At 40.1% G+C, this 27,967-nt stretch overlaps 2 protein-coding genes across 5 annotated transcripts; one reads left to right on the top strand and one right to left on the bottom strand.

Moving 5' to 3' along the window:
- Nucleotides 1-492: 492 nt before the first annotated feature.
- On the top strand, nt 493-18,848 carry LOC134645098 (sorting nexin-14-like). Of its 4 annotated transcripts, XM_063498373.1 has the most exons (31): nt 493-945; nt 1,132-1,306; nt 1,412-1,532; nt 1,728-1,801; nt 2,179-2,257; nt 2,356-2,399; nt 2,485-2,572; nt 2,661-2,745; nt 2,828-2,984; nt 3,169-3,244; nt 3,461-3,505; nt 4,380-4,460; nt 4,686-4,800; nt 4,992-5,147; nt 5,267-5,391; nt 6,004-6,062; nt 6,518-6,544; nt 7,305-7,451; nt 8,104-8,236; nt 9,185-9,371; nt 9,687-9,770; nt 10,052-10,152; nt 11,822-11,933; nt 12,163-12,203; nt 12,355-12,474; nt 14,575-14,698; nt 16,366-16,530; nt 16,639-16,734; nt 16,863-16,954; nt 17,302-17,358; nt 18,588-18,848. In XM_063498373.1, the coding sequence occupies exons 2-31, from the start codon at nt 1,170-1,172 to the stop codon at nt 18,627-18,629; spliced, it is 2,970 nt and encodes a 989-aa protein (XP_063354443.1). In that variant the 5' UTR covers nt 493-945; nt 1,132-1,169; the 3' UTR covers nt 18,630-18,848. The 4 variants fall into 4 exon arrangements, with proteins under 4 accessions (XP_063354443.1, XP_063354444.1, XP_063354445.1 ...); XM_063498374.1 differs by lacking the exon at nt 6,518-6,544; XM_063498375.1 differs by lacking the exon at nt 7,305-7,451 and having other exon boundaries at nt 496-945.
- Nucleotides 18,849-18,973: 125 nt separating this feature from the next.
- On the bottom strand, nt 18,974-26,939 carry LOC134644613 (snake venom 5'-nucleotidase-like). The gene is made up of 9 exons (XM_063497700.1): nt 26,601-26,939; nt 26,282-26,501; nt 25,812-26,000; nt 25,434-25,631; nt 23,980-24,134; nt 23,672-23,780; nt 23,416-23,565; nt 22,574-22,774; nt 18,974-20,419 (listed from the first exon to the last, which is right to left on the bottom strand). The coding sequence occupies exons 1-9, from the start codon at nt 26,937-26,939 to the stop codon at nt 20,262-20,264; spliced, it is 1,719 nt and encodes a 572-aa protein (XP_063353770.1). The 3' UTR covers nt 18,974-20,261.
- Between the last annotated feature and the right edge of the window lie 1,028 nt (nt 26,940-27,967).

Here is a 27,967-nt window from a genome sequence, read left to right as displayed (position 1 = left end):
TTATATGTATGTTTTGTGTGTGTATAATAGTGTATATGATTTATAAGGCTTATATTATGAGATTTATAGGACAGGCATACATGCACAGTATTAGTGCCTTTTAATAAATTCAACACTATTTATTGCATATTTATTGCATTTAGTCGTCAAATGTAACAATACTGTGTCAGTATAGTTACTATTACAGTAATCTACAGCCTGATGTTAAAAGCTCTAAACGCCTTTGTGTCAGTTAACTGGAAGTAGGTCAGCGCGAGTGATGGAGCTACTGTAGAGGGCTATTTGCCGGTTAACCCAATTTAAGTCCACGTTAAAAAACGTAAAAACGCAATTTTCCCATGTTCCCTTGTGCAGTTTCTTCGGTCAAAGTACGACTGTAAGCTGTTTACCACACACACAAATCAATGGTGCTTCGCTTTAAGTCCGTTAAATGTGACAATAATGCAAATAATGGCCGCTCCAGTGAGCACCACTCCGCTCCGGGACTCGTCTCCTTGATCCGGGCACCTTGGCGTGGGTTTCATTTCAAGGGGAATATGTGGCGGACACGTCCATTACCTCAGAGCTAAACTACAGGAGCCAGTAGCAGCTACTGCTGGTGGGAGCGCAGCGGAGGTGACATCACAAGTCTCCAGCGCTGACAACCGAGGCACCAACCACCGCCGCTGCTGCTGCTCCTCAATGGACAGCTATGCCCGTGACAGGACCGCGGCCATTAACCAAAACGGCAACCTATCAGAGTTTTAGGACGGTCCACGCACGAATGATGCTGTGTAACTGCCACTAATCCTGCTGTGGCTCACAGCTGTGCGCGGCTCTGCTCTCTGCGCTTATCCTGCACACAGGCAACCTGCTTATGTATTTATTTTGTTTTTGCAAATTCATTATGGTGTCGCGCCTGAACTACAGTGAAAAATGGCCCATATCGTCCGCCGTACACTTACAGTAAGTGCTTGAATCGATATGTTAAAATCAGTGCAACCTGATACGTATGTTAAGCGGAATAGATAGATTTTAAAAAATAAAATAAAATACTGTGACTTTGAGTAAGGAGCTCGTGCTTCCTGCTACACGCCCTTATTTATTTGTAGCCTGCAGCCACTTCGTAATGCGACCTTTATTTATTTACAGTAATATGCAGTAGGTAGGCTGGATGTTGACAGACAAAGATGGGATGCATCCGGGCTTATCTGCAGAAATTAAGAGGTAGGGTAAAGGTGGACCGGCTCAGAGAGCTTGGTCGACAATATCCAGTCTTCTGCTTCCTTCTGCTGGTCCTGCTTCTCTCCACTGTGCTTTTGAACAGGTAACTAGTTCACTCTACATAGGCAAACCTGCAGCCCACTCAATTTCACTTCATAGCTTACCATGTTTTTATTCATTTATACCTCACACCTCCTTTTTACTACAGATATATTCACATTATAATGGTGTTTTGGTCGTTCCTGGCTGGAGTCGTCACTTTCTACTGCTCCCTGGGGCCTGAGTCTCTGCTGCCTAACATCTTAGTCTCCATTAAACCAAGAATCAAGGTCGGTTAGAATTTAACTGAACAAATTAGGAGGATAAAGCCTCCACACACTGAGTGCCACAACTGATAGAAATATATGTAATGTCTATCACTTGCTGGAAGCATGCCATTGCTTGCTTATACATTGATGATGATGAATAAAAAGGCACAAAAGCAGCAGCAGTTCATAATCTTTGCTATTGACTTTATCTTGTAGTCGTACCAGCAGGAGCTGTTTCCTCTGGGCCACAGCTGTGCTGTTTGTGGAAAAATCAAGTGCAAAAGGCACAGGTGAGTGACGTGGTTATGCTGTTGTGCAATGGTCGTAGACTGGACAGAAGCTGACTTGTGTTTTATTGAAACCTTATATCTATTTCAGCAGCGGTTATATATTTAGCATAATAAATGCTTAATACCTGATGCCACAGTTTACAGATTATCTGTGACCAAGTCCATATCACTGTGTTACTACATATACTATACATATACATATATATAACCTCATTACTAGGTTGACAACAATAAAGTTACCTACTTATTAGGTCATGGGAGATTTAGCAGTGCCATCTAGTGGTCAGACTGGATTCTTCTGTCTTCCTCTGCTGATGATACTGAATTTTTTCTATTTCATTCCTTTTTTTTTCTTTCAATTTTGATCATATTTATAGACCGACTCTGTTACTGGAAAACTATCAGCCATGGCTTGACCTGAAAATTCCTTCTAAAGTGGATGCCTCACTCTCAGAGGTAATAGACATATTCGTTAAACACGTTATTATTTTTAAATAAACATTAAATTAATCTATCAAATTATGGCACAATAAAATCTATTGTTTTTATTTTAGATTCTAGAGCTTGTTCTGGAAAATTTTGTATATCCTTGGTACAGGTAAGAGTTTCTTGTATCCTTCCTCCGAGGTTCAAACTGTGTTGTGTCCTGTGAAGTGAGGGGACAGATTTCTTTTTCCTTTCAGAGACATCACAGACGACGAGGCGTTTGTCGACGAGCTGAGAGTGACCTTGCGTTTCTTTGCATCTGTGCTGGTTCGTCGGACTCAGAAGGTGAAACTTAGACTCTATAAAGATAAAAACTTTGAATGTTTTAAACTGGTCTTCATCATTTTTAAATAAACTTGTCTCTCTCTCTTAGGTGGATGTGGCATCTCTCATTACAAAAAAGCTCCTTAAAGTTTCCATGAAGCACATTGAAATTATTAGCAAAGCAAGGCAGAAGGGTATGGCAGATATAATCACACAGAGCAGTTTGTTTTTTTATTTCTTTTATCATAAAAAAAATGTTTTTTGGTTTCTTTTCAGTGAAAAACATAGAGTATCTTCAACAAGCTGCCCTGGAGGAATATGGTCCTGATCTCCACGTGGCTCTTCGCAGTCGCAGAGATGAGCTTCTCTACCTCAGGAAGCTGACTGAGATACTGTTCCCTTACATCCTGCCGCCCAAGGCCACAGACTGCAGGTAACTGACTGCTCTGGAAGTAAAGCCCATGCACTGCAACCATATATTTACCCAATGAAGTCACAACATGAATGCACAGCATGATTCTACCATGAGAATAGTGTCATTCGTGACACTATGCAGCACTACGTCTTTATTGCTTCATTCTCTTATTTCCTGCTTCTGTATCTCGTCATTCTCTCAGATCTCTTACACTCCTGATAAGAGAAGTTTTGGCTGGTTCTGTCTTCCTTCCTTCAATGGACTACTTGGCTGATCCTGTGAGTGTAGAATAGAAATCCAAAGCTGTTTTTTCCCTTAAACGTGTCTTTGGATGCTTTTGCCAGTCTAACAGGATATTTCTTTTATAGTCCTTTAACCAGCGCTAATGTGCAGTATTATGAGAAAGCAAATAAAAGACAAATCAAAGCATTACTTACAGCGCTACACTTGAGTTTGAAACTTACTGACTGCTTTTTTTTTTTTTTTAATTTCAGGACACAGCGAATCATTTAATTTTGATATTCATTGACAACTCACCTGTAAGTATATACTGGACTGTAACTGGCTGTCATTTACACTCACCAGTCACTCTGTTTGGTTCATCTTGCTAGTAACAAGTCAGGTGGATCTTTTGCTTTCTGAACTCCTTCAAATTTTTGAAGCATAAAGCAGATTTGTTGGCTGGGTTATAAAAGATGGACATGGTCAGCAGCAGTACTCAGTGTGTGTCAAGAAAATATCCCCACACCATTACACCAGCACCACCTGTCTGAGTTATTGGCATAAGGCAGGATGCATCCGTGCTTTCATGCTCTTTACATTAAATTCTGACTCTTCCCTTTAAGTGTCACAGCAGAAATTCAGACTCATCAGACCAGATAATGTCTTTCGTATCTTCTGTTGTCCAATTTTGGTGAATCTTTGTGTGGTCTTCTGTTGCTGTAGCCCATCTGCTTCAGTGTTCAACATGTTGTGCATTCAAAGATGCTATTCTGCATACCCTGGCCACTCTCCTCTGACCTGTGACATCCACAAGGCATTTTCACTTAGAGAACTGCTGCTCATGGGATATTTTCTCTTTTTCAGACCATTTTCTTGAAACCCTAGAGATGGATGTGTGGAGTAAATCCCAGTAGATCAGCAGTTTCTGAAATACTCAGCCCAGCCTGTATTAGCACTAGCAACGATGCCACATAGAAATCCACTTAAATCTCCTTTCTTCTCCGTTCTGATGCTCGATTTGAACTTCAGCAGGTTGCCTTAAACATGTCTAAATGTACTGAGTTTGTGTCATGTGATTAGATATTCCTGTTAACAAGCAGTTGAACAGGCATACCTAACAGAATGAGGGGTGAGTGTATCTTCTGTGAATTTTAAATGTGTATTTAATTTTTCCCGACATGTTCACTCCAGCCTGAAGAATCCACAGAGCCCACTTCAACACTGGTTCCTTTCCTACAAAAGTACTCTGATACTCGCAGCAAAAAGCCCTCAGTAAGTGTTTGCTTTCATCTAGGAGAGTGAAGTAATTCATTAAAAACCTAAAAAAAATCAACTGCAAGCCAGCTTTGAAACAAAAGCCACCTGGCATTAAGCAAAAACCTAGTGACAATATGTAGCTGGTATATGGGACAGCGTAAGCCTAATAGACGCAGGAGGAATATAGCAGGCAATGCTTTATAGAGTATATTAATCCATTTTTTGATGCCTTTGTATCAGGTGCTAAAGCTGGAGTTGAAGGAAATTCGAGAACAGCAAGATCTTCTCTTTCGCTTTATGAACTTCCTAAAGCAAGAAGGCGCTGTCCATGTCCTCCAATTCTGTCTTGCAGTTGGCAAGTATTCCATTTTTTTCTCTAAATTCTTAGTAGTTGTTAATAGTTGTTGTTACCTTAATTACTCAGTTCTGTCAGTCAACAGCTTTTCATCACCCCATCTGAAATTATCAGGAAAAATTACCACTCATGGGTGGCAGAGTTAACCTATCACTTTGACGTATTGATGTCTGACTCTCTTAACTTCTCAGAGGAGTTCAACGACAGGATTCTGTGCCCTGAGCTGTTGGATTCAGAGAAGATGATGCTCCACAAGGAAGTGAAGAAGATCTACGAGACCTATTGCTTGGACGAGAGTGTTGACAAAATCCGCTTTGACCCCTTTATAGTGGAAGAAATACGCAACAGTATGTGACAGGAGTCATTATTGAAGTTAAAGTGTCTTAAACATCCTAGGTCTGCCTTAATGAGTATGCATGCTGTGTAGTATGCTAACTCGCTTGTGTGTTTTTGTTGAACGTTCCAGTTGCTGAGGGTCCTTATGCGGAGGTGGTGAAACTGCAGACCATGAGGTGCTTGTTTGAAGCCTACGAGCACGTCCTCTCTCTTCTGGAGAATGTTTTCACCCCCATGTTCTGCCACAGCGATGAGGTTAGCGCCCACACCTCAATAGAAACCACTAAGCCTATTGTCACCCAGCTTGATTTCCAGATTTAAGCATTTTCCTGTCCAAATTATGGGTCATTTAGTTGAGACTGAATGATCATTTCTTACCTTTAGTAATTTTATTGTCTCAGATATACCAAAACTATATCTGTAAAATGCTTAAACTCAAGCTCAACTGGAATTTGTTGACTCAGACCCATTTTTCCATCCCCCAGCTACCAACCGCTATCGGCCCTGTCATCAATATCAGACGCGCAACCGGCCAATGAGCTGGCGCTGGCATTATGCCAAACTGCCAAGCTGAATTTCACCCCTCAGAAGCAATTTCATTGAATTCAGCTGGGTGGACCAGAGCTCAGCCATTGTTCAGAGCAGGCCATAGCCCTGTGTGAATAGTGTCTGGATAACAATGTGAGATTATTTTCTACTTAGTTGCCACCCCTGTTCTTGCTCCCAAATAAACAGGGCATCAGTGGTTATTATTATTTAGGCATTAAGAGGTCAATAGATATGGCATGTTCCTTGAGTTCAGCTTGCATACTGTACCAGATTTTCCATACGTGTTGTTTGATTGCCGTGACCTTCTTTTTTCCACAGTACTTTCGGCAGCTTCTCAGAGGGGCCGAGTCCCCTGCCAGAAATTCCAAAATGAGCAGGTAGGTTTCACTTTGTTATGTTTGTGTGTAACAGCATAAATGTTTAGCATAATGATGCACAGGTGGACTTTCAGAAAATATAGAAACAGAAAACAGCGCAAACACAAATTCACTGTTAACTAAGATTTTAGACACACAGTAAATTTCTGTGTTTTCTTCCACGTCCAGTTTTCTTGGTTTCCCTATTAAACGTACATAAATCCCTGTTTCCCCACAGCACTCTGCAGTGCTATGACAGGATATGCTATGAGCCAGCTGCGTCACACATAAACATAACTGTAACTAAGCTGTAAAGAAGCAACCCATTTTCTTGTAATGCAAGTTATATTAGACCACTGCAGTATAGCTGTAACTGAACTGAAGCCATGGATCGACTGTCATGTTTTCTATCGCGGGGTGTGGTGTGTACGTGGCCACGGGGCCCTGCCACTAACTCCTTGTGCATATTGTTCCAGAAATAGCGTCAGTTTGGATGACATTCGGTGAGTACAAGTCGTCAGTGTGCTGATCAGAACAGTGGCTGGCTGAGTAGTGCTGCACGCAAGATTCCAAAAGACACTTCATACTTAAGATTAAAGATGTGCTGCCTTTTTTTTTTTAACAGAATCACTGTGCCCTGCCTGGGCCCGAGCCGTCAAGGAGGGCTTCAGTTTCATAAGCACTAGCTGATACTACGATAATGACATATAATCTTTTTGCACTCATCTCATTTCACCCCTAAATACATGTTTTATTTGGTGAGTGTGCTGTAGCTGCAAAAAGAGAGAACACTGAGTAAACTGACCTTTATGAGCTAATCATAGCATGTGTCACCAGTAAGCCTGTAAGCAGATAAAGCTAATAAAAGCATTATATCCAAAATGAGAGAATTAAAATGAAGGAAAACTCATTTTCTGTTTCATTTCCAACACCTGAAAGTAAACTTGTTATAAAGGCAGTTTCCAAAGCAGCATAAATTATGCCACTCAAAATGATAGATGGGATAGCATATAATTGCTTTCGCAGCCCACAATCACATGTGACCAGTTTCGAACCTCCCTCCATACCTGCGATTAAGAAACCTTCTCCACCTCTGCCCGTTTGTCTGCCCATTACGCCCATCTGTGTATTTCCACCATCGTGCCTGTGTCTGTGACCGTATGTCCACTCTGATTCTGTGACCACCATACTGCCTGCCCTGGTATGATCCACGATCCGCTCCCTCCTCTTGCCCGTGGGGATGTGACCCTGTTCTGCTTATAGCTCCTGGGACTGGAGCCCCGAGTCCCCGTCCTCACTGTTCACCGCCTCTGGCAGCTCTTCACCTGCATCTTGTAACTCCCTCCATGCCCAGTCCACGTTCACAAACTTCCCATATGGCTCGCTATCCCACCGCCACTCATCACCCAAGTAAGTCAGGGTCCATCTGTCTGTCACAGGTCGCTCAGTGTGATGTCATGCTGTCCAGTTTCACACCCATGTGACCCCAGTCCCAGCCGGACGCCTGCATGGTGGGGTCTATGCACGGGATCCTGTTTTAATTTGTCGTTTTATTTCCTCCAGTCTCGTTTTCGACACCGCAGCGACTTTTTCTGTGCTCGGCTTCTTGTGTAGTAGGCGTATCTCTGTGCGTCATGTGGTGATTTTTATTTTACGTGAGCAAAACTGCACTCACACAGAGCACCTGTGATGTTGTGTGCTTTTTATCGGTTGTCAGGTAACTGATCATCATCAGCATTTTTTACACCCTGAAAATATCCCCTCCAAGCTACACATCTGTTCATCACTGCTCAGTGCTTTGTTGTGTGTGTGTGTTTTTTTGTGGCTCTGCAGCGCTTTACCAGCAACCCAGGCATTTTATTGTAAGATGACTGTGAAGTTAAATGTTGTCATTGGTTTGGCTAGATTAGCGTATACCTCCCATGATACAGATACAGTAAGCTGCTTCTTCTTCCCTACAGTCCCTGCTCTGTCACCTCTCTGAAGCTGCATGCGCTTTGCTGAAGCCAAGCGCATCTCCTCCTTTGCTCCGTGTTTAATAACCCCCTTGTTTGAACTGCAGGAGTACGTCTAAGAGGGGCGAGTCCTTTGGGATTAGCCGCATTGGCAGTAAGATCAAAGGAGTGTTCAAGAGCACAACGATGGAAGGAGCCATGCTGCCATCCTATGGGCTGGTAGAGGGGGAGGATGATATGGTAAGGCACATCTAAAAATGGCTTAAACATTCATTATAAGATGATGAAAGTGTATAAAATAATGCTCATGTGGTGATAGTTGCTTTTTAGTCAACTGCATGTCAAATTTAAAGCAGCGTGTCAAATTTATTAGAAGTAACTGCAAACAGAGTCTTCAAGTCATATTGAGGGTCTCCTGAAGTAATTCCCACATGGGGGCGTTGGTGAGTAAAGAAAAGAAAGCCACATAGTCTATTAATTCTACCCTTATGGGGAAACCTTCAAGGTTTTCAGTGCAATTTCCCGACTCTGCCGAGTTTGACAAAGCATGTTTTTGCCGATTTCTTCAGGCATAATAAAATATCTTTGTCTATTTTTCCAATATTTAAATCCAACGTTTGGGTTCTGGCGTTTTCTGAGGTGGAGTCCATGAATTTGCCTGTTTTACAGTAGATAGTGTTGATTTTAAAGAGCAAGAGTTTCCCTGTGAAACCACAAACTAAATATCCACCTTAAATGAAAGAAATTTAAAAAAAAAAGTGTCAGATGATGAAAATCCGCTAGTTTAAGAGCTTTTGTAAATTTACATTGATGTGACTTCAAACACAGTCCTTTACAGCACTTTACTGTCTTTACTCTGTTAATTCCTCGTTCCGCATTTATTGTACAGGGATATCCTGTGTATACGTTGCACTTCCCTTACATGTGGTCAGGTCTCAGTCACCTTTTTTTTTGTTTCGTTGTCCCTGATCTTCACATTTGCTGTTCAATTAAATAGTAATTTTGATAGGAGTAGATTATATGGTTAAGGTAAAAAGAACCCATACACAAAGAACAAAAGAAGTCCAAGAAATTAAAGTCAGGCCTCTAACTTTGTGTGTTTTGCAGCATAAAAGTGGTCGTGTTGTTCATCTATCGTGTACTCTGCAAAGCCTTGACCTCAACCACTCTCACTTCCTTCTATTCAAGGTGGAGGAAGCCATGATGGTGCTGGAAGATGACCCCCCTATGGAGGCGGCCTCCACCCCGAGCACCCCGCGAAACCTCTCAGCCTGGAACATCACAATCCCGTACATTGATTTCTACGATGACGACGTAAAGAGGGAGCGCATTCCAGTGTTTTGTATTGATGTAGAGCGCAATGACCGGAAGGCAGGTGAGGCTGTGCGGACCTTTTCCTTCAGTCTTACTTAGTGTCATCCGAGTGAAGTCACTCACCATTTCAGCTGGGAAGTTTTTAGAGTCATCCGTGTCTTTTTATACAATTTAACTCAGATTGAAAAAAGAATCTGACTATTCATTTAATTTTCTTATCAGAAAAACCCCATAAAAGCACACAATCTCAACCAACATATCTCATTAAAACATACTTGTAAATAATTTGTAATATTATTAGGTAACCAGTAACTAGTGTGACTAGCTGTTTTGCTTTGGGGTCATTAATTAAACCTTGTTGTTTTACTCTCTGCAGTCGGACATGAGACTGAGCACTGGTCTGTGTACAGGAGATATCTGGAGTTCTATGTCCTAGAGTCAAAGCTCACCGAGTTTCATGGTAGGTTTTCTACATAATGCTAATTTAGAGCACCTGTGCACTGCTCTGTTTTTCATTCAAGGTCATCAGGAAGGAATTTTCCCATGAAAATGACATCGTTGACTCCACAGAAAAATCCCAGATTATTACTTCCAAGTAAACTGACATTTTAGAAGCGAAGAACATTTAATGGCCCTGTTGCGTTATTTGGGGACTTGGAAACTGCACGGCTGTTATGTTCCAGTTAAAGAGAGATACATATTTTTAACACTCGTCTTTGTGAAATCTAACACCATCTGCAGGCTCATTTCCAGATGCTCAGCTGCCCTCAAAGAGAATAATTGGTCCCAAGAATTATGAATTTCTGACATCGAAGAGGGAGGAATTTCAGGAGTATCTTCAGGTAGATATCTGAGCTTCTCTTGGCCTTTTCTTCTGAATTGCACTAGGCAGGATACTCAGTCATGTGAAAAAGAAAGTTTTCAAAGGACTCCATGAAGTGCTGTGAAACATTGAGTACAGCCTTACCGCTTCCATAGAAATTATGATGTTAAAAGCAGTCCAATCAAATGCACTTGATTAAAGGATCATGCAAGTGTGACCGTCTCTGATGTTGAAATGCAAATGCTTTCTTAATGTGGTAGCATTTAGATAGGTGTAATATGTACTGTACCTAGGCAATATAACAGGTTTTGATCAGCTACAATAATCTCTTTTAAAAGTATCATGCTTTATGTAATTACTGTGTAGCTACACTTTTAACATTTTTCTATATAATTTCTTTATATAATCGTACTATGGTGATTGTAGTGTATGTATATATTTGTGTCTACATGTACCCAACCCTAATAATCATAAACATAATATAAATAAAATGTGCATCCTATTGTTAATTTTAATAGCAAAACCTGACATTTAGCACTATGCATTTAGTTTATGCATTTTCTGCAAAATATATATTGGAACCTGATGACTCTCTAGTATTAATTAAAAGAATATGCTCCTAATATAAGATGTTTGGAGTAAATATATTATAGTAAAATTGATGAATATAACCTGGGGGCATCAAGTGTAATTTTAAAATGAACCTCAAATAAATAAAAAAAAAAATACAGAAAATGTTTTCTTCAACTTATTGCTGCTAGAGGTGATTCTAAAAGCTGCTAAATCATGGTTTGTACTGTGAAAACTTCTTCAAATAACTAAATAATAAAAAACTTAAGACAAGTAGTCTTACGAAAATGACTTTGAGTGAGGGGGTTGGTGAGAAGGTTACGAACAAATTAGCTTGAAATACGTACGCACACACACACACACATTGTTGAAAAGTTTTTGGGTGTAGTTTTCTGTGCGTATGCGTTCATCAAGAATACTTCAAATTAGGTTTCAGAAAAAAGAAACATTTATAGTCATCTTAATCAGTCTTAGTCAGTGGTTGAGTCACTTGTAAAGAGAGAAAAATATCTTTGTCGTTGCTTCATTTGGTGAATCTAAGAGCAGCTTTTCAAAAACACAGAGGAAAAAACTGAATAAAACACAATTCAGTCTCTGCAGTTGCTGCCAAGGTCCTTAAACACTTCAAGGAATAAAATTTGAGTCTTAACTGTTGAACATTTATAGAGAAAAATGACAAAACTCCCCATCCTGGAGAGGATGGAACGGCAAGGAAAGATTTTTAAATGGTCCCCACCTGGAGGACCATCAGTACAGAATCACAAAAGACAACACAAAAAGCAGTAAAAGTTTTCACTGTGATGGATTACGTACCTTGAAATAAGTCTGCAAGTTTTTTCAAGGCACACCAAGAGGCTGCTTTGAAAGCTTGGGAATTAATTTAAAAAGTTGCAATGTTCTGTGGAAAGTAGTAAGCACTAATCCAAACTTGGTTGGGAGGCTTTATAAGCAGAAAAACCCACATAAAGCCCTTGAAAATCCACAGTCTGCTTTGTTCTAAAAACGAGTAAAGCGCTTGCATCTGCATACATTTGATCATACACAATAAATCTGCAGTCCTGTGATTGATTTTCAGCTACAGAACAAATGTGTGTTTTCATTATCTGTTAACTTTGCAGAAACTCCTGCAGCACCCAGAGCTGAGCAACAGCCAGCTACTGGCCGACTTCCTGTCTCCTCATAGCATGGAGTCTCAGTTCCTGGACAAGATGTTACCTGACGTGAACCTCGGTACAGTATGATGCACATTCTCTCTGACCTGGCTGCAGAGACTGTGACAGACGCTTTGTTTAAACAAATGTGCAAAATAGATGATGTTTAAACAGCAAGAGTTTCAAACAGCCTGTGGAAATGTTTGATCAGGCTGACCTTGGGTTGGATGAGAAGAGATGTGTCTGGAAAAGAGGCACAATGTGACAGAAGCATACATCACTGAGATAAGGTTTTTTATTTTTCACAGGGAAAATCATTAAGTCGGTCCCCAGCAAACTGATAAAAGAGGTGAGAAATACATTTATTCTGGGACACAATATGTAGGATGTGCTTTGTGTCTCATCTTTCATGATACAGATGTTTTTAAATGTCAGCTTTGTGTTTTTGAAACCATAACTACCCAATATACATTTTGCACGTGTGCTTTTTTTTCTGCCAGAAAGGGCAGCACCTGGAACCTTTCATCCAGTCCTTCTTCAATTCCTGTGAATCTCCCAAACCCAAACCCAGCCGACCTGAGCTCACTATCCTGAGTCCCACCTCAGAGAATGACAAAAAGGTTGGCAAGTGAGGCTTTATAGCTTTTTGAGTGTCTGCATTGTTTAAAAGAGTAGCCTGAGGAGAATCCTGAGTACTGGTAGAGTCCTCCCTAAAGCTCAGTTGCAATTAATTGTTCCTGTTACAACTGTCTGGTCAAAAGTCCACAAGCCAGCTGAGCTTTACAGATATACAGTGGGGAAAATTAGATAATTAGAGCCTCTGCTGAATTGGTGAGTTTGCTCACTTACAAAGAAACAAATCAGTCTTTAATTATTATGGTAATTTCTTTTTAATGGAGAGAGACAGAAAATTGATCAAAAATCCAGAAAAAAACATATTGCATAACAGTTATGAACTGATTTGCATGTCGTGGAGTGAAGAAAGTATTTGATCCCCTACAACCTAAACAGAATTTTGCCTCCCAGAGATTGGCTGCCTGCTCTTGTGGCACACAGATTAAAATCAATTGTCGAGACTTCTGATCTCAACTTATGTATACAAAGCACAAATGTCAACCGAATGGATTTCTATCACAATGGGCAAGACCAAAAAAGCCTGTCAAAGGATGTCAAGGACAAGATTGTCAACCTGCGTAAGGCTGAAATGAGCTACAAGAACATCAGCAGGAAGCTTGGTGGAAGGAAGTGACAACTGCCGGCGCGATTGTTCAGAATAAAAATGAAAAGACCATCAATCACCCTCGGTCTGGAGCTCCATGAAAGACCTTGCCTCATGGTGTGAGGATGATCATGAGAGTGGTGGTAGATCAGCGCCAACCTACATGGGAGGAGCTTGTTAATGATCTGAAGGCAGTTGGGACCACAGTCAACAAAAACAACATTGGTAACACACTACCCCATAACGGACTGAAATCTTGTAGTTCTTGCAAGGTCCCCCTACTCAAGAAGTTACAAGCCTGTCTTAAGTTTGCCAGTGAACATTAAAATAATTCAGAAGAGGGTTGGGAGAAAGTGCTGTTGGAAGATGAAACCAAAATCAAGCTCTTTGGCATCAACTTAGACTGCTGTGTTTGGAGGAAGAGAAATGCTGAGTATGACCTAAAGCCTCCACCATATCCCCCACAGTCAAGCATGGAGTGTAAACATTATACTTTGGTGCTGTTTTTCTGCTAAGGGTACAGGATGTCTTCACCGCACTGAGAGTCCAATGAACGTGGCCATGCTTGGACAAGAACCTGCTTCCCGCAACCTCAACACTGAAGATGGGTCGTTGTCATCTTCTAGCAACACAGTGACCCAAGACATACCACCAAGGCGGCAAAGGAGCGGCTAAAGAAAAAGCACATTAGGGTCATGGAGTGGCTTAGCTGGTCTGTAGACTTCAATCTTATAGAAAATCCATAGAGGGAGCTGAAGCATTGAGTTGCCAAGCAGCAGCCAATAAAGGTGAAGGATTTAGAATTTCTGCAAAGATGAGTGGGCCAAAGTCCCTCCTGAGATGTGTGCAAACCTGGTGCCAACTACAAGCAACTTCTTACCCCTGTACTTGCCAACAAGAGTTTCTCCACCAAGTACGAAGTTATTTATTGGTTTTATATTCTCTCTGTGAGCAAACTTACAAATTGAGCAGGGGATTAAATAATCCCCTAAATAAAGTTTTTAAAGCAAAGACAGTGATTTGTATCGACTATTGATGGAACTGTTTATGCTGATATTTTGTTTCCTCTAGTGTTTATTAGATTCCTCATTTAAAAATTAATGGGATTAAAATCAGCCAATGGTGATTCTAGTATTACAGACACAATAGAATAAAACATCAGCACATGCGCTATTTTTGCAACAAATTTTGTGAAGTAGCACTTCACAAAATTTAAATGAGGTCTGACATTGCCAAGAAAGGCCTCGGGCATTTAATCTGAGAACTTGCCAGTGGCTGAACTGATGAGATCATAACAGCTTTTTGCAAGTGGTGCTTAAACAAACACGTCCACTTAACTTAACATAAAATCTGAATATATTCCTAAAAAAATAGGGACGTTACATATTTACTTTGCCAGAGTTCTGTGAGTCACTCATAACTGGAAATGCTCTCAGATAGAGACAGTGGGTGTTTGAAAGAGCTTCAGTCTTAAAATCTGACGCAAGTGTCTCACCCCCAGCTCTTCAATGACCTCTTCAAAAACAATGCCAACCGATCAGAGATGACAGAGAAGAGACACAATCAGAACTACTTCATGGAAATGATCACCATTGAAGGGGTCTATGACTACTTGATGTATGTTGGTAAGTAGAGGTTTGTTTTTTTTGCAGTCTGTTCTGCAGACACTATTTATGATGTTTCCTTTCCAGGCTTAAACATAGAATGTGGATCGATTTTTACCGGGTTGAAATGTTATTGGAAAGTGTTTCAGAAAGGACTTGTTTTGCAAGGTAAAATACTAAAATGAAATACTCCACATGTGCCATTTGTGGATCTGCTGTGAAACCACTTCTGGGTTGTGCCACAGCAGAGATACCCTCTCTCGGCTTCTCCCTGAAGGCACAGGGACATTTCCAAACCAGCTGAGAGACACAATATCCACCTCAACTACTTCCATTTGATGCAGAGAAGCAGCGTTTCTACTCTGACTCCCTCTTGAATGACTGAGCTCCTCTTCTTATCTCTCCTCGCTTCCTTCAGAGGAAGCCCATTTCCACTGCTTGTCTTATTCTTTCATCCGTCTTGGTCTGTGTAGCTGACAGACGCTAGAACCATGAAACATATGGCTGAAAGTGCATGCTGCTAAAAAAGAAATATTAGGCCAAATAATTGAAAAATGTCCACAGTGTTAAGTTTACACCAAATGAGAAACCATAAGGTTGGCAAATAGGGGATGAGGAAAGAGAGATTGTAAAACACACAGTTTACACTGATCGGGCATAACGATGACCACTGACAGGTGACGTCAATTACACTGATTGTCATTAGGAAGTAAGTGAACATTTTGTCCTGGAAGTCGATGTGTTAGAAGCAGGAAAAATGGGCAAGCGTAAGGATTTGAGAAAGTTTGACAAGGGCCAAAATGTGATGGCTAGACAGCTGGGTCGGAGCATCTCCAAAACTGCAGCTCGTGGTGTGTTCCTGGTCTGAATCGGTCAATACTTATCAAAAGCAGTCAAGGAAGGAACAGTGGTGAGTCAGCAACAGGGTCATGGCTCATTGGCTCATTGATGGGGAGCGAAGATGAACTACTGTAGCTGGAATTGCAGAAACAGTTACTGCTGGTTGTGATAGAAATGTGTAAGAACACGCAGAGTATTGCAGTTTGTTGTGTATGCATCTGCATAGCTGCAGACCAGTCAGGGTGTCCATGCTGACCACTGTACAGTGCTGAAAGTGCCAACAATGGGCATGTGAGGATCAGAACTGGACCATGGAGTAATGGAAGAAGGTGGCGTGGTCTGACGGATTACATTTTCTGTCACATCACGTGTATGTGTGAAGCTTCTCTGGGGAACACCGGACACCAGGATGCACTATGGGAAGAAGGCAAGTATAAACTCGCAGACGCAGTGTGGTGCTTTGGGCATTGTTCTGCTGAGAGACCTTGGGTCCTGCCATTGGTGTGGATGTTACTTTGACATGTATGGAAACTGTATTCCCTGACGGCTGTAAAAAATGTATAGAAATGATTTGAGAAGCACAACAGGAAGTTTGAGGTGATGAATTGGCCTCTAAATTCCCCAGATGTAAGTCCAGTTGAGCATCTGTGGGATATGCTCCAGTCCATGGAGGCTTCACCTCGCAGCTTATAGGACTTGTTGGTACGAGCGTCTATGCTTTGATTGTTTAAGGGCTGCGAGCAACACAATATCAGACAGGTGGTCATAATGTTATACCTGACTGGTGTATATTAAAAAGATAGGTCATGTAGGTGATCAGTGCTCTCTCTCTTCTTCTTGATTTTTAGGCAGAGTCGTCTTTCGTGTCCCTGATTGGTTGCACCACCTGCTAATGGGTGGCAGGATCCTGTTCAAGAACACACTGGAGGCCTACACAGATTATTATCTTCAGTACAAACTCAACCAAGTGGTCCAGGAGCACCGGCTAGTCTCGCTCATCACCCTGCTTAGAGGTACACGGCCAAGGAACCGAAGAGAATCTGCGTGTTTGTGAGAATCTTGAACTTTAAACAAACAAACTAAGTGAGGTGAAATCATGTACTGAATCTTTGCCCTCATAGACTCAGTTTTCTGTGAAAGCAGCCCGCCTCGCTCCGCCCAAGACAAGCAGAGGAGAGCAAAGAAGACGTTCGAGGAGATGATGAGCTATATTCCAGGTATTTATTTAGTTCTTCCAAGTCGCCTTTTGTAATTTATGGACCACTTGTAGTCGGCATCTAAACCTACAAGACAAGTGGTGAGTTTTAAATTGCCGCCTGGGGACTTGTCCTTGATTTATCTTCAGACTTTCTGGGGAAATGTATCGGAGAAGAGGCCAAGTATGAAGGAGTGCGCCTCCTCTTCGATGGACTACAGCAGCCAGTGCTCAACAAACAGGTACAAGGACAGACACGTGCAAACCGCGAGGACACACTCGGTGCTTTCTCAGAATGTTTGCACTTCACTGATAGGAAACGTATCTGGACACGAAAAAAAAGCTGTGCTAGTATATGACAGATGGGTATATGAATGAAACTGACTTGGGGTACATTTTCCTGCTGTGCAGCGTATCTCTGAATGTAACATTCGCATCTTATAATAGGTACACAATGTAACATGCAGTTTGCTGAAACACAGTTTCCTCTGTCGTTCTGCATACTGTTCCTGTTTCCAGCTTTATTTAAACATGACTGACCTTAATGCTTCTCATCTTGTTCCTACCCTCTTTGCTTTGCCTTCCTCAGCTGACATATGTGCTGCTGGACATCGTCATTCAGGAACTTTTTCCAGAGCTAAACAAGGTAAACATATATTCATTTTTGTTCACCCACTCATCTATAGGCTCTTATCCTCCGCAGAATGGAGTGTGAATATATCCTGACACCCAAAAAACCCCAAATACCAAAAAGTAAACAGAAAAATGAAAAAACATGCAGTCAATAACTATCAGCAACATCATTGTTAATCGTTGCATAAGTGAATGAATGAGACTGCATGGTAATGTTCAATGTTAAATGAATATAAGATTAAATAACTGCATTTTTAGTAGAGAAATACACACATATCGCTCGTTAATAAGTATGCCAAAGTCCTTTACCTGGATAGTCGTACAGTAATGCTTCTGCAGTTGGAGTGAAGATTAGCTGTCGCACCAAAATCTCAAAAGTTATGAGCATAATTCTGATGTTGAATTTGTTTTACCCCTATCCCCATATCTGGATTTATTTCTGTTCTTCTGCTTTTGAATATATATATCAAATGGTTTAATTGGATGCATTTAGGTTAGAGCAAAGGTTAGAGGGCAACAAAAGGCTTGAAACGTAAGAGGTACTAGAAAGGAACAGCTGGAGGAAAATTTAGCAACTAATGAGGTTATTTGGCAAGACGATTGGGCATAAAAAGAGCATTTAGAAGACGGAATTTCATCAGTCTGCAAAACACTGCCCCTACAAATTGTTGAATAATATCAGAATCATGTTCCTCAATATAAAATTGTGAAGGGTTTAAATATCTCATCATCTACAGTACATAATATCATCAACAGATCAGGGAATTGGGAAAAATCTCTGTGTGTAAGGGACAATGCTGAAAATCAATATAGCATCTTTGGACCCTCAGGTGGCAATGCTTTAAAAACAGGAAAGAATCTGTCATGGAAATCACAGCATGTGCTCAGGAACACTTCCAGAAATCACATGTTAAAGCTCTATCAGGCAAAGAAGAAGCCATAATAAACAAAATATACAAATGCTCTCATCTTTTGGCCAAAGCTTAAATAAAATGAACTGAGAAAGATAATGTAAATGAGTTTGACATCTTTGCTTTAAACATTTTGGTTTTTTTTATGTTCTATTTTTAATTAGGTGTGCTTTATGTGACTGCATTCCATTTTTATTCTTCCCAGTGTCCCAACTTTATGGAAATGTGATTGCACACAATAAAAGCTTTTTCACATTGTCTTTAAATCAAACACCAAACCACACCAGCACACATCTGCTTCTGAGTTAACTCTGCATTCTTGTATTCTCAGCAGGTGCAGAAGGAGACGTCTGTGATGGCTCCATGGATGTAAAATAAACATGAGCCAACATGCTTGGCATGCCCGAGCTCATCTGACACTAGACTAAATCAGACGCATAGACTTTCATAACTGACATGTACAGTAACTGTATCTGGATACCTGCTCCCACAACAGGAGGAAAGGCAGATGGTTTCTCCTGGTGCATCTGTCATTAATTTGTAAAATAAATACATAAATGAAGTATATACTAAATAAAAAGTCAGAATTTAACTGACAATGTCTTCTTTGTATTATTATTAGCAGTAGAAGCTAACAGTAAAATACAGTGATTTAACAGTTTTGTCAGGTGTGGTGGAGGTGGAGAGGACACAAATGACCAAGGCAGGGAAATAAACAGCAAAAGGAAAGCCTTTATTGGGCTAAGGAAAAATCCATAGTACACAAAATCCAAAACCTACACTTGAGGGAAACCGGAAGTATGAATAATGAGCAGCAGACCAACAGATAGGGGACAGTCAGGCACCGGGGTGGGCAGATAATCACAAAGGACAGACAGGAGGGATAGGGAGACAAGACTTGTGGAAAGGAATAAGGAGCGAAGGCAAAGGCACTGTCAGCTGCATTTTCCAAGTGGTCCAAACAGTGGATTTAAATTGGCACAGTTTTTAGATGGGATTCCCATCCTGATGTAACCCAACTCATTTATCTGGGCTTAAGAAGAACACTAGGAATGCACTAACCTGAGGCTGGGTTTATGTCTAATCAGTCAGTTTGAAGATGGCATTTGATTGAGAGAAATGTAAAATATTACAAGCTTAATAGCTGACGGCTAATAAAGGAGTAATCATAACAAGCAAATACATATCACTATACTAATATTTCATTAAAGAGCACAATCATTTGCCCACTAAAGTTAAGTTTATGTTGGAATGACTACAAGATGAACAGAATACACAATGAATAATAGATTTTCTTTTGATATTTTCAATGTGTAAAAATAAAAGTAGGAAAAAAATCCTTAGAATTTTAAAAGCACTTTTATAAATATGAATTTTAAGTAAAAGCATAGATGTACTGACAAGTTCATGAACTCAGTGCAGATGAATCTTTCAGCTTTGCATATATGCAGATCAAACAAGTCCTCACAGTTTCTACACAGTAATGCATTCATGTTTGTAACCCGATGAAAACATTATTCTTTTTAAAGATGATGTGCATTCTGCCCGACCACAGTTTTTGAGGCATTTGAAGAATGGTAATTAAAGGGAGGGGTAATTAAAGAAAATCATTTGGAATAGTTGTTGCTTCGTGTGCTTTTTACTATCCACTGTTATTTTGTAAAATAATCTCATTCAGAAAATGGACCACGCTTCATACACTCCCTCGTCTTTCAATCAGTAAGCTCTATCATTCAATATAACTTTGCTTTTTATATTTAGGTTGTTCCTTTTGTTACATTTGTGTGTCGGTTTTAGTAAACAAGACTGTCGCTCATGCTTTTTTGGGGATTGCTGAATCGTTGTGGGTTAAAATAAGTTTCTGCCTGGATGCTGGCTACCCCGAGGCTGAACCTGTAATCCTGTTGTCTTCTAGTTAGCTTTGAGGGCAGCGAGCTGAAAAGACAGTTAACCAAGTCCTGGAGCTTTTCAATTTATCCCAGTTTACCAGAGTGTAAAAAGCCAATCAAAGTGTCACAGACAGACACAGACTCAGCAGCAACAAGCCAATACTGTATGGAGCAATGACAGCAGAGTTCCTGAAAGTGATGCGGCCTTCTACTGCAGGGAACACGCGCTTCATGTCGGAGATGTACTTGGAAAAGACGGTAATGTCCAAGTCACCTGCGAGAAAAGACAAAAAAAAAAAAATCTCAAAGTGGCATTAAATGAATCAATATTACATCATTAAAATATACAAATAGCATCTTCATAATGCTTGATTCTCAATTTCAAGAGTGATTTTTGTAAAATTTAAAGAAAACTGCAGAAACATATTTAAAAGATTTAAACATCCCTGCTGGAGAGAATCCCAAGAGTAAAGACTGAGAACTAAAGAGTTTACAGTTACAGCGGGCTTTGATTTGTTGTTCATTTCTGTCTCTGAATAATGGGTTGAAAAAAAAAGTTTAAAAAACAAAAAAAACCAACCTGAAATTTTGCCACAGTTAATATGAGTTCTTCAACCATCCTCAAAAACAATGGATTTCTATGTCACTTAGCAGATCATCAGCTTTTCAGGCTCAGCATCTCAGAATCATAAGTGTTAATACAAAGCGCTACGGCAAAACTGTCCAATGGTTGTTTCAGCATTTCGATGTGCCAGAGTGCCAGAAACCCTTAAAGCAACGCTGGAAATGAAAATATCACAAACCACATCCTGCTATTCTTTTCTTCTTTGGTGCGGCCTTGAAGATAAGAATAACTTTTCCACTATACCACTACAGAGATATTTTACTGTAACGTGTGTTGTCGAGTTTAAAAACAAGTGCAGGAATTTGAGTCACAGAATAAACTCTTAAGAGCTGCGTTCCCATGTGTGGTCCATATGTTGTTTTTCCCCGTTTCCATGCGTTTCACAGACAAATAAAGCGCGCCACAGTTAATTCTCAGTGTCCTCTCGTAAAATGTTTCTCACTTTAAGCATTATCAGATGAATTGATCCATTATAACATGGACAGGATGTTAGAATTTCACTTTAGACAATCCAGTTAATTCACGAAAAGCACTGTCTAGCTGCTTCCTGTGATGTTTTATTAAAAAACATTAATGGCCATGACTCAGGTTGCATTCCACCAGGGAGAAAAAAGCAAGGGACGAATGACTGTGAAACATTAAAGAGTTTGCAAACCTTTATAACAGTCTGCCAAGTCTTGGGATCACTTTAATCAGAGACAGTGATTGCTAAATGAGCTCTTTGTTCAACTAAAACAGATTTCTTTTAAATATTTAGCCTTGCGGTTGTAGGCCCCCGCCAACCAATCAAACTGCAGCATATGTTCTAAGACATGGTAGGAATTTAATTTAAGGTATTAACATATTATTTATATAAATATTTATATATTTAGATTATATGTATTTATAAAGGGAGTGTGAGTATGGAGTGGACCACAGCAGCAGAAACGCCTTCAAAGAAGAAGTCTAAACTTGGATGCTTTAAACACACAAGCATTCAGTCTGGCAGCGAAGAGGATATAAAAATCAGCACCCAAATTTAGTATCACAAGTGATATTATATGCACAAATAATCATTATTTGTGCATCAGTTTTAATCTCAATTGCAATCTTTGCTTCCTACAATTACACAAAAGTGATATTTAAAATGCACGCTCTTCCAATGCAATGCAAAGCAACAACAACTATGTTAAAATAAAGATATACAGATATATCCTTTGATTGTGTTTTATTTCAAAATACTTTGGCTTCACGATAAGAACAAAATGTATGCAAAGAGTGCTGTTATGTCAATTGCGTGGAAATACCACTATCTGCAGTTTGATGGATGCACGAAGGCGAGGGAAAAACAACAGAACAGTTGCTAACGTGACTTTTCCAACATCGAACATTAAAGCGAGCCTGTAGGGCGTGTAAGCGTATCCATCCAGCTCACAAAGGTGCACTGAAACTAACACGTTTGCATTCGATTTGACCAAAGACGTGTATCTGGTAACCAAGATGAGTAATGAAGGTTTCATGACAAAAAGATGTAATTAATTTTCCAAAATAGAAAAACTTGTGCTTTATGCAAAACAAGGAAAGGGGAACTGTAGAGGGATCTCACAGCTGCCAGGTACTTTGCTACGAGTTGATTATGATGTTAGGGATGTTAGTGTGAGGTTGACCTTTGACCTTTTGAATTGAAAATATCATTTTTTAATGAGGTCAGTGTGATTTTGACTAAGAGGATGCTGGTGCTGGATGTAGTAAAGGTCCTTCTAAATACCCCTGATATACTGAGGTAAACTGCTTATAAATTTATAACAAGAGTCTGCCACCCACCTGAATTATGTTTCAGTAACTCCCTCTTAATCATTGTAAAGTTATCGCCTCCACCCACCATGTATGAAGGCATGACCACGGTGTATGTCTTCTGTGGGTCTAATGGTTCATACTTGGGCACGCGGCACTCTGTGCAGAGCAATGACAGCGATGCTACACGCTGGTTCACTGGCTTGGAGAGGTCGTACTCCACATGAATACCTGGAAATTTAAGGGAAAAATGGCATAGTGTTTACATTTATATAAAGAGTCTAGTGTGTCCTTGTGGCATGCGATGCAATGACAAACTCGACCACATTCTTCACACTTGTTGTTCTCTACAACTCTCGGCTGCAGCTTTCCAGCCGCCAGCCACACGTACACAACAACAACAACAACGTCAGGACCCAGTTCATTCTTCTTTCATGCAGGGGAGGCGTGATGAGCTGACTGAGCTCAGGTGTATCAGCCTCCCCCGCAGCCGCGCCACGAACCACGCCCCGCCACAGTCCTGTTTACTTAGAATTAGTAAAACACAAATTAAAATACTTTTGGGAGAACATCAACAGCATTTTATGTTAGTGTAAGGCTGGAGACAGCGGGTGGTCTACTAAGATGAGACAACAAACACTACCTGAACTACCTCATAAAGCCACTGATTATTGTTTTCACATGTGCATTACGGTTACTTTAGGAACTGATTCATATAACATGCTTTTTAATGTCCTGTTACAAAACTAGGCACGCCTGCAGCTGAGCAATGCTTTCAGTGCAACTTTTGTAAGCACATGTTAGAAATTTATTTCTAACCCTTTGTTATAAAAGATTATTAAACTATTCTGTGTTAGCAGAGGAGCGCAGACCTGAGACCTGAAGAAATTCTCCAGTCTTGCTTCCATATCTGTGAACAGAGTGTTCAAATGCCTTTTTTATTGTTGAGCCTTTTATTTGGACCAAGTCACAGGTTCCTCCAAATGGTAACACGGTGAGGATCTCCTCCATTGTTATGGAGCCTAAAAGGACAACATATAAAGGTAAATAACAGCAGATTACAAAACACTTCAAGGTGGATTAAAAATTAGGCAATTCTGCACAAAGGTAAAAAAAAAAATCTCCTACCATTTTTGTAGCGTTCGTCTATCGCTGTCCGTATGCCCCCACTATTCAGCATACACATGCTTACATGATTCCACTGCTCCCCAGTTGAATGCCTCATATTGTGATACACCTGTAAATTCAAAAGAGACGTATTATATGACAGAGAAATTCTCTTTGCTTCTGGCTGTTTGTCGTCACCTTTTATCATCATAAATATCTGTTATGATCAATCACCTTCGTTAAAACTCACGCAGTCCTTTTATAACCACTATTTCACACATGGAGCAACTACTCATGTTAATTAAGTGAAAAATGCATGTAACTATTACCATGGCATCACAGATTAGGTTTCCCAGGTTACACTCCCGAAATCGGCACTCTTCAAATGACCCGTTGAGGTAGACTAAGGTTTGGCCCACATACTTAGTTGAGTATTGAGCCAAGTCTGTTTTCCACTTATTAACATCAGCAAGGATCTCCGCATCTGAAACAAAACAAAACAAAGAAGAAAAAAAAACACAGATCGTGACTGTTGGAGAAAAAAAAGTCTAGATTATTGGATTTTGAGTAAATCCCTGAGAGCAAATAGATGATCCTGGATCTCTAATGAAGAATTTACACAAATACGGTAACATTGCATTTGTGAAGGAAGAAACAACTCCACTTTTTGTAGCCTTTTTTTTGTAGCCATCTGCTTCAAGGTTCAACATGTCCTGTTTTCTGATAGACTCCTCTGCAGGTCTTGGTTGTAACAAGTGGTGATTGTTACTGTTACTGTTTCTGTAAGCCTGGCTGTACGGGAAGCTTGGGTGGGAAAATCCCAGTATATCAGCATTTTCTATAACAGTCAGCTGAGCCCATGTGCCAACCCACCCACATTCAACGTCACTTAAATCACATTTCTTTCTCACTCGGTTAGAACTTCAGCAGGTCGTCTTAACCATGTCTACAAGTCAAAATGCACAGATTTGCTGTCATGTGATTGGATGATTAGATATTTGTGTTAATGAGCAGTTGTACCCAAGAAAGTGGCTGCAACATATATTAATAGATTATATAAGATATAAGGTGCTAACTAGTTTAATTTAATGAGTATAATACACTTCATTAAACAACAAAAAGTATCTTTCAAAAAGGTAAGTAATGTTAAAGTTCTTATTTGTGTGAGCACATGTAAACTTTTACTAGAAAATGGATGTGATGGGAGAGCCTGAGTCCTGTGTTGTGTTTTTGTTATTCTTTTTATACTGAGACAAATGAGCTAAAGCAGTTTTTACCTCTATGTATCACTGGATGTTCAACTGTCAGCAAATGAATTTAACACTGAAGATTTGTTGATATTGTGATGAGTCTTGGACAATGCAATTTTGCCGCACTTTGCTGTAAGTATGTGCAAACATTTTCCACCACTCAAGGATGGGTGTGTGCATCAAAATCCAGTAATAACAAGTTACCTGGTAATATAAACAAATATGAGATAAGAAATGATCACTAAAGTTCATGTTCTGCGTCAGGAGCAGGAATGCTTACTAAAGAGCTTACCCAGCTTTTAAAAATGTTTTCTCTCTCTTTCAGAGTAATTTAGTCTCATTGCCGCTTCTGATTACATCCAATTTCTTTGGTGTTCACAGAGATAAAACTTCCGCCTCAATTCCCAAATCCTTAATACACTTACAGGAACACTGAGAAATTTTAACATGATAAAATCTTATTTGGTTCAGTGAATGGTTTCGACTTTTCAAACAGTAGCATGTGTACAGTGTAATCTGATATTTTAGTCTACCTTGAGGTATGCTGCTGTCCATTAGGATGGGATTTCCAAAGGCTTTGATGACATTGCCAGCATCATCAAAGGTGACTTTTAAGTGTCCAAGATATTTCCCAAAGGCGTAAGCCTGGACCACTGGCACGTCTCTTCCATGGCTGGATTTTACTATAAAAGGATATGGGCCAGCTGGTACTTCGGAAGATGGGGGCGTTCCTGCAGAGAAAGAAAATGTTGTGGTTTGTAACCTAAGTGGTTCCTTCTTTCTGTTATAGTGAGGTTAGAAGCATGCCACTCCTTTAAATTGGTTTGTTGCATGTGTGAAATGCAGTTTTTGTGTCTGGAGACAGCTGGATAAACACTATGATAAATAACAATAGAACAGGATAGAGATACCTGTGTAGAGGAACGTGTTGGTATGCCCTCCAACAACAACGTCCACCCCTCTCACACGTCTCGCTATGTCTTGATCCACAACAAAACCAGAGTGTCCCAGGGCAATGATTTTATTATAGCCCAGACTTTCCAGCTCATTTACTTGAGCTTGAAGTGACTCCACCTCATCTTCGAACTTGAGATGTTTGCCTAACACGCACAGGAAATAGGGGACGGATGGATGCAAGCAAGCAGTGCACATCTCAAAGCACTGGTGAATAAAATGTCTAAATACTGGATAACAATCTGAAAGTTGTAATTACAAGGCAAGACATCTGGTAATGTAGCTGAAAACACAAACAATCAGCGACGCTTTATAAAGAAAAAGAGTATTATTTGAGTGAAATTATCCTGATTGTGATGCAGCTTCATCCACGAACTGGAAAAACAAAGCATGGGCATTGGGCGGAACATTGTTGGAACAGATTTACCTGGCATGGATAAGAAGGGCGTCTCTGCTGAGGTATAGCCAACCACAACCACTTTCTCTGAGCCAACACTGATAACTTTGTAGGGACTGTAGTATTTATGAAGCTCTGCCAGGGTTTGGTCGGGTTTAATGTTTGCACTGACCATAGAGAAATTTATATTCTGGAGGAAGGGTTTAATGAGACCCTCCACTCCATTGTCAAACTCATGATTTCCAAAAGCCTATGTGACAAAAAAACAGACTTCAACTACTTTATTAACTCATTAAATATAATGATTTAATACAATTTAAATAGACATAGAAATTAAAAGAATACTTGCCATAACATCATAACCAAGTTTGTTCATAAAGTGTGCGGCTTCAGCGCCTTTATAGTAGTTGAACCAGATAGTCCCTTGGAATTGGTCTCCAGCATCCAGAAACACCACGTTCGTCTCTTTTTTTCTGATTTCGGTCACTTTCGTGAACCTCCTGGCCACACCAGCGAAGCAGGGACGCTCGGGTCGACACTTTCCCGAGTCCTTGCCGGTCTCCTCGATTCGCGCATGGTTGTCATTGGTGTGGAGTATTGTCAGCTCGAAGGTCGACGCTCCGCTCCAGCAGTTTAAAACGAAGCAGAGCGAGGTCAAGAGAGCGCGCCGAGACGAACGGAAACCCATGATGTCTCCGTGCGTAAAAAACGCATTTGTGACCAAGAATGTATAGCACATTGAAGGAGGCGTCGGCTTAGTACAGAGGGAGGAAAAAGTCCAGGAAATTCCGACATAGAAAATTAGTGAGAGAAAGCGTTCTGTAAGTTTTATAAACTGTAAATTTACAGAAATTTTATAGCTTATTTCAAGTTTGAGCCATTATTAGGAACAACTTTGGATCCCAGTTTGATCTTTTTCCTTTTTTAGATGGTGTTATCATCTGCTTAAGGGCTGCATCTGAACCCGGAGGAAAATGTATTTATTCATACACGATTAAGCAGTTTTTTCTTCTGATAACCGTAATTGTAAATGTAAAGTAAAGGATATATAAATAGATTTTACTCAATCTGGTTGTTTTCAGTTGGTTTCCTTTTCTTATCGATAAAGCAGTAGTAAATTATTTATTCTTTGTTATGTATGACTCAATAACTTTATAAATGATGTGAAAAATTGTGAAGTTGTCTTTTGTCGTTTTATTAGACTTGAGTGCTGATTAGCAGGACACAACAGCTTAGAAAGTTTGCAGTGTGTGTGTAAATCTATATTATCTTGTTTTTCATCCTTGACTGGGACAGGCTGTCACAGAGAGAATCTATGCAAAGACACAAGCTGCATGCTGTCATTCCAGTACACACAAGAATAATGTTATTCTTGTGTTCCGTAGTACTGACTTCAGTATTTTTTTTAATCCTATACTTTTGTACATCACACAACACAACATGACATAACTAAGCACACTCTATTATTTAGAGTGTTTTCCAGCAGTGAATGACTTCTTACATTATGCAAACTGTAAACTGTGTATTCTGACTGTTGAATGCATGCCCTTCACCCATCAGCTCCCCTTAGTGGACAAATAAGGACAAAAACATTTAAAAGTAATGAGTTACGACAAGCACCGTTACTCTCTTCGAATTTGTTTGACAAATGTTTGCCAGGATTTCAAGAGCTTTCAAATCTTGCCTATACAATCCTTGCACCTGACCATTTCCAGG

This window comes from Pelmatolapia mariae, linkage group LG16_19, assembly GCF_036321145.2.
Source record: "Pelmatolapia mariae isolate MD_Pm_ZW linkage group LG16_19, Pm_UMD_F_2, whole genome shotgun sequence".
Lineage (NCBI taxonomy): Eukaryota > Metazoa > Chordata > Actinopteri > Cichliformes > Cichlidae > Pelmatolapia > Pelmatolapia mariae.
Note: the sequence above shows the minus strand (reverse complement) of the source record. Positions and strands in the feature narration are given on the sequence as shown.

What these genes read in the sequence shown, in the direction of transcription:
- LOC134644613 (XM_063497700.1), bottom strand. Translation starts at nt 26,939, where the DNA reads ATGGGTTTCCGTTCGTCTCGGCGCGCTCTCTTGACCTCGCTCTGCTTC. An exon ending in AACTTGGTTATGATGTTATG is followed by an intron (nt 26,502 to 26,600) that starts GCAAGTATTCTT and finishes TTTGTCACATAG; the next exon opens with GCTTTTGGAAATCATGAGTT. An exon ending in GCCCTTCTTATCCATGCCAG is followed by an intron (nt 26,001 to 26,281) that starts GTAAATCTGTTC and finishes TGTGCGTGTTAG; the next exon opens with GCAAACATCTCAAGTTCGAA.
- LOC134645098 (XM_063498373.1), top strand. Translation starts at nt 1,170, where the DNA reads ATGGGATGCATCCGGGCTTATCTGCAGAAATTAAGAGGTAGGGTAAAG. An exon ending in AGTGGAAGAAATACGCAACA is followed by an intron (nt 5,148 to 5,266) that starts GTATGTGACAGG and finishes TGAACGTTCCAG; the next exon opens with TTGCTGAGGGTCCTTATGCG. An exon ending in AAAGCTCACCGAGTTTCATG is followed by an intron (nt 9,771 to 10,051) that starts GTAGGTTTTCTA and finishes CACCATCTGCAG; the next exon opens with GCTCATTTCCAGATGCTCAG.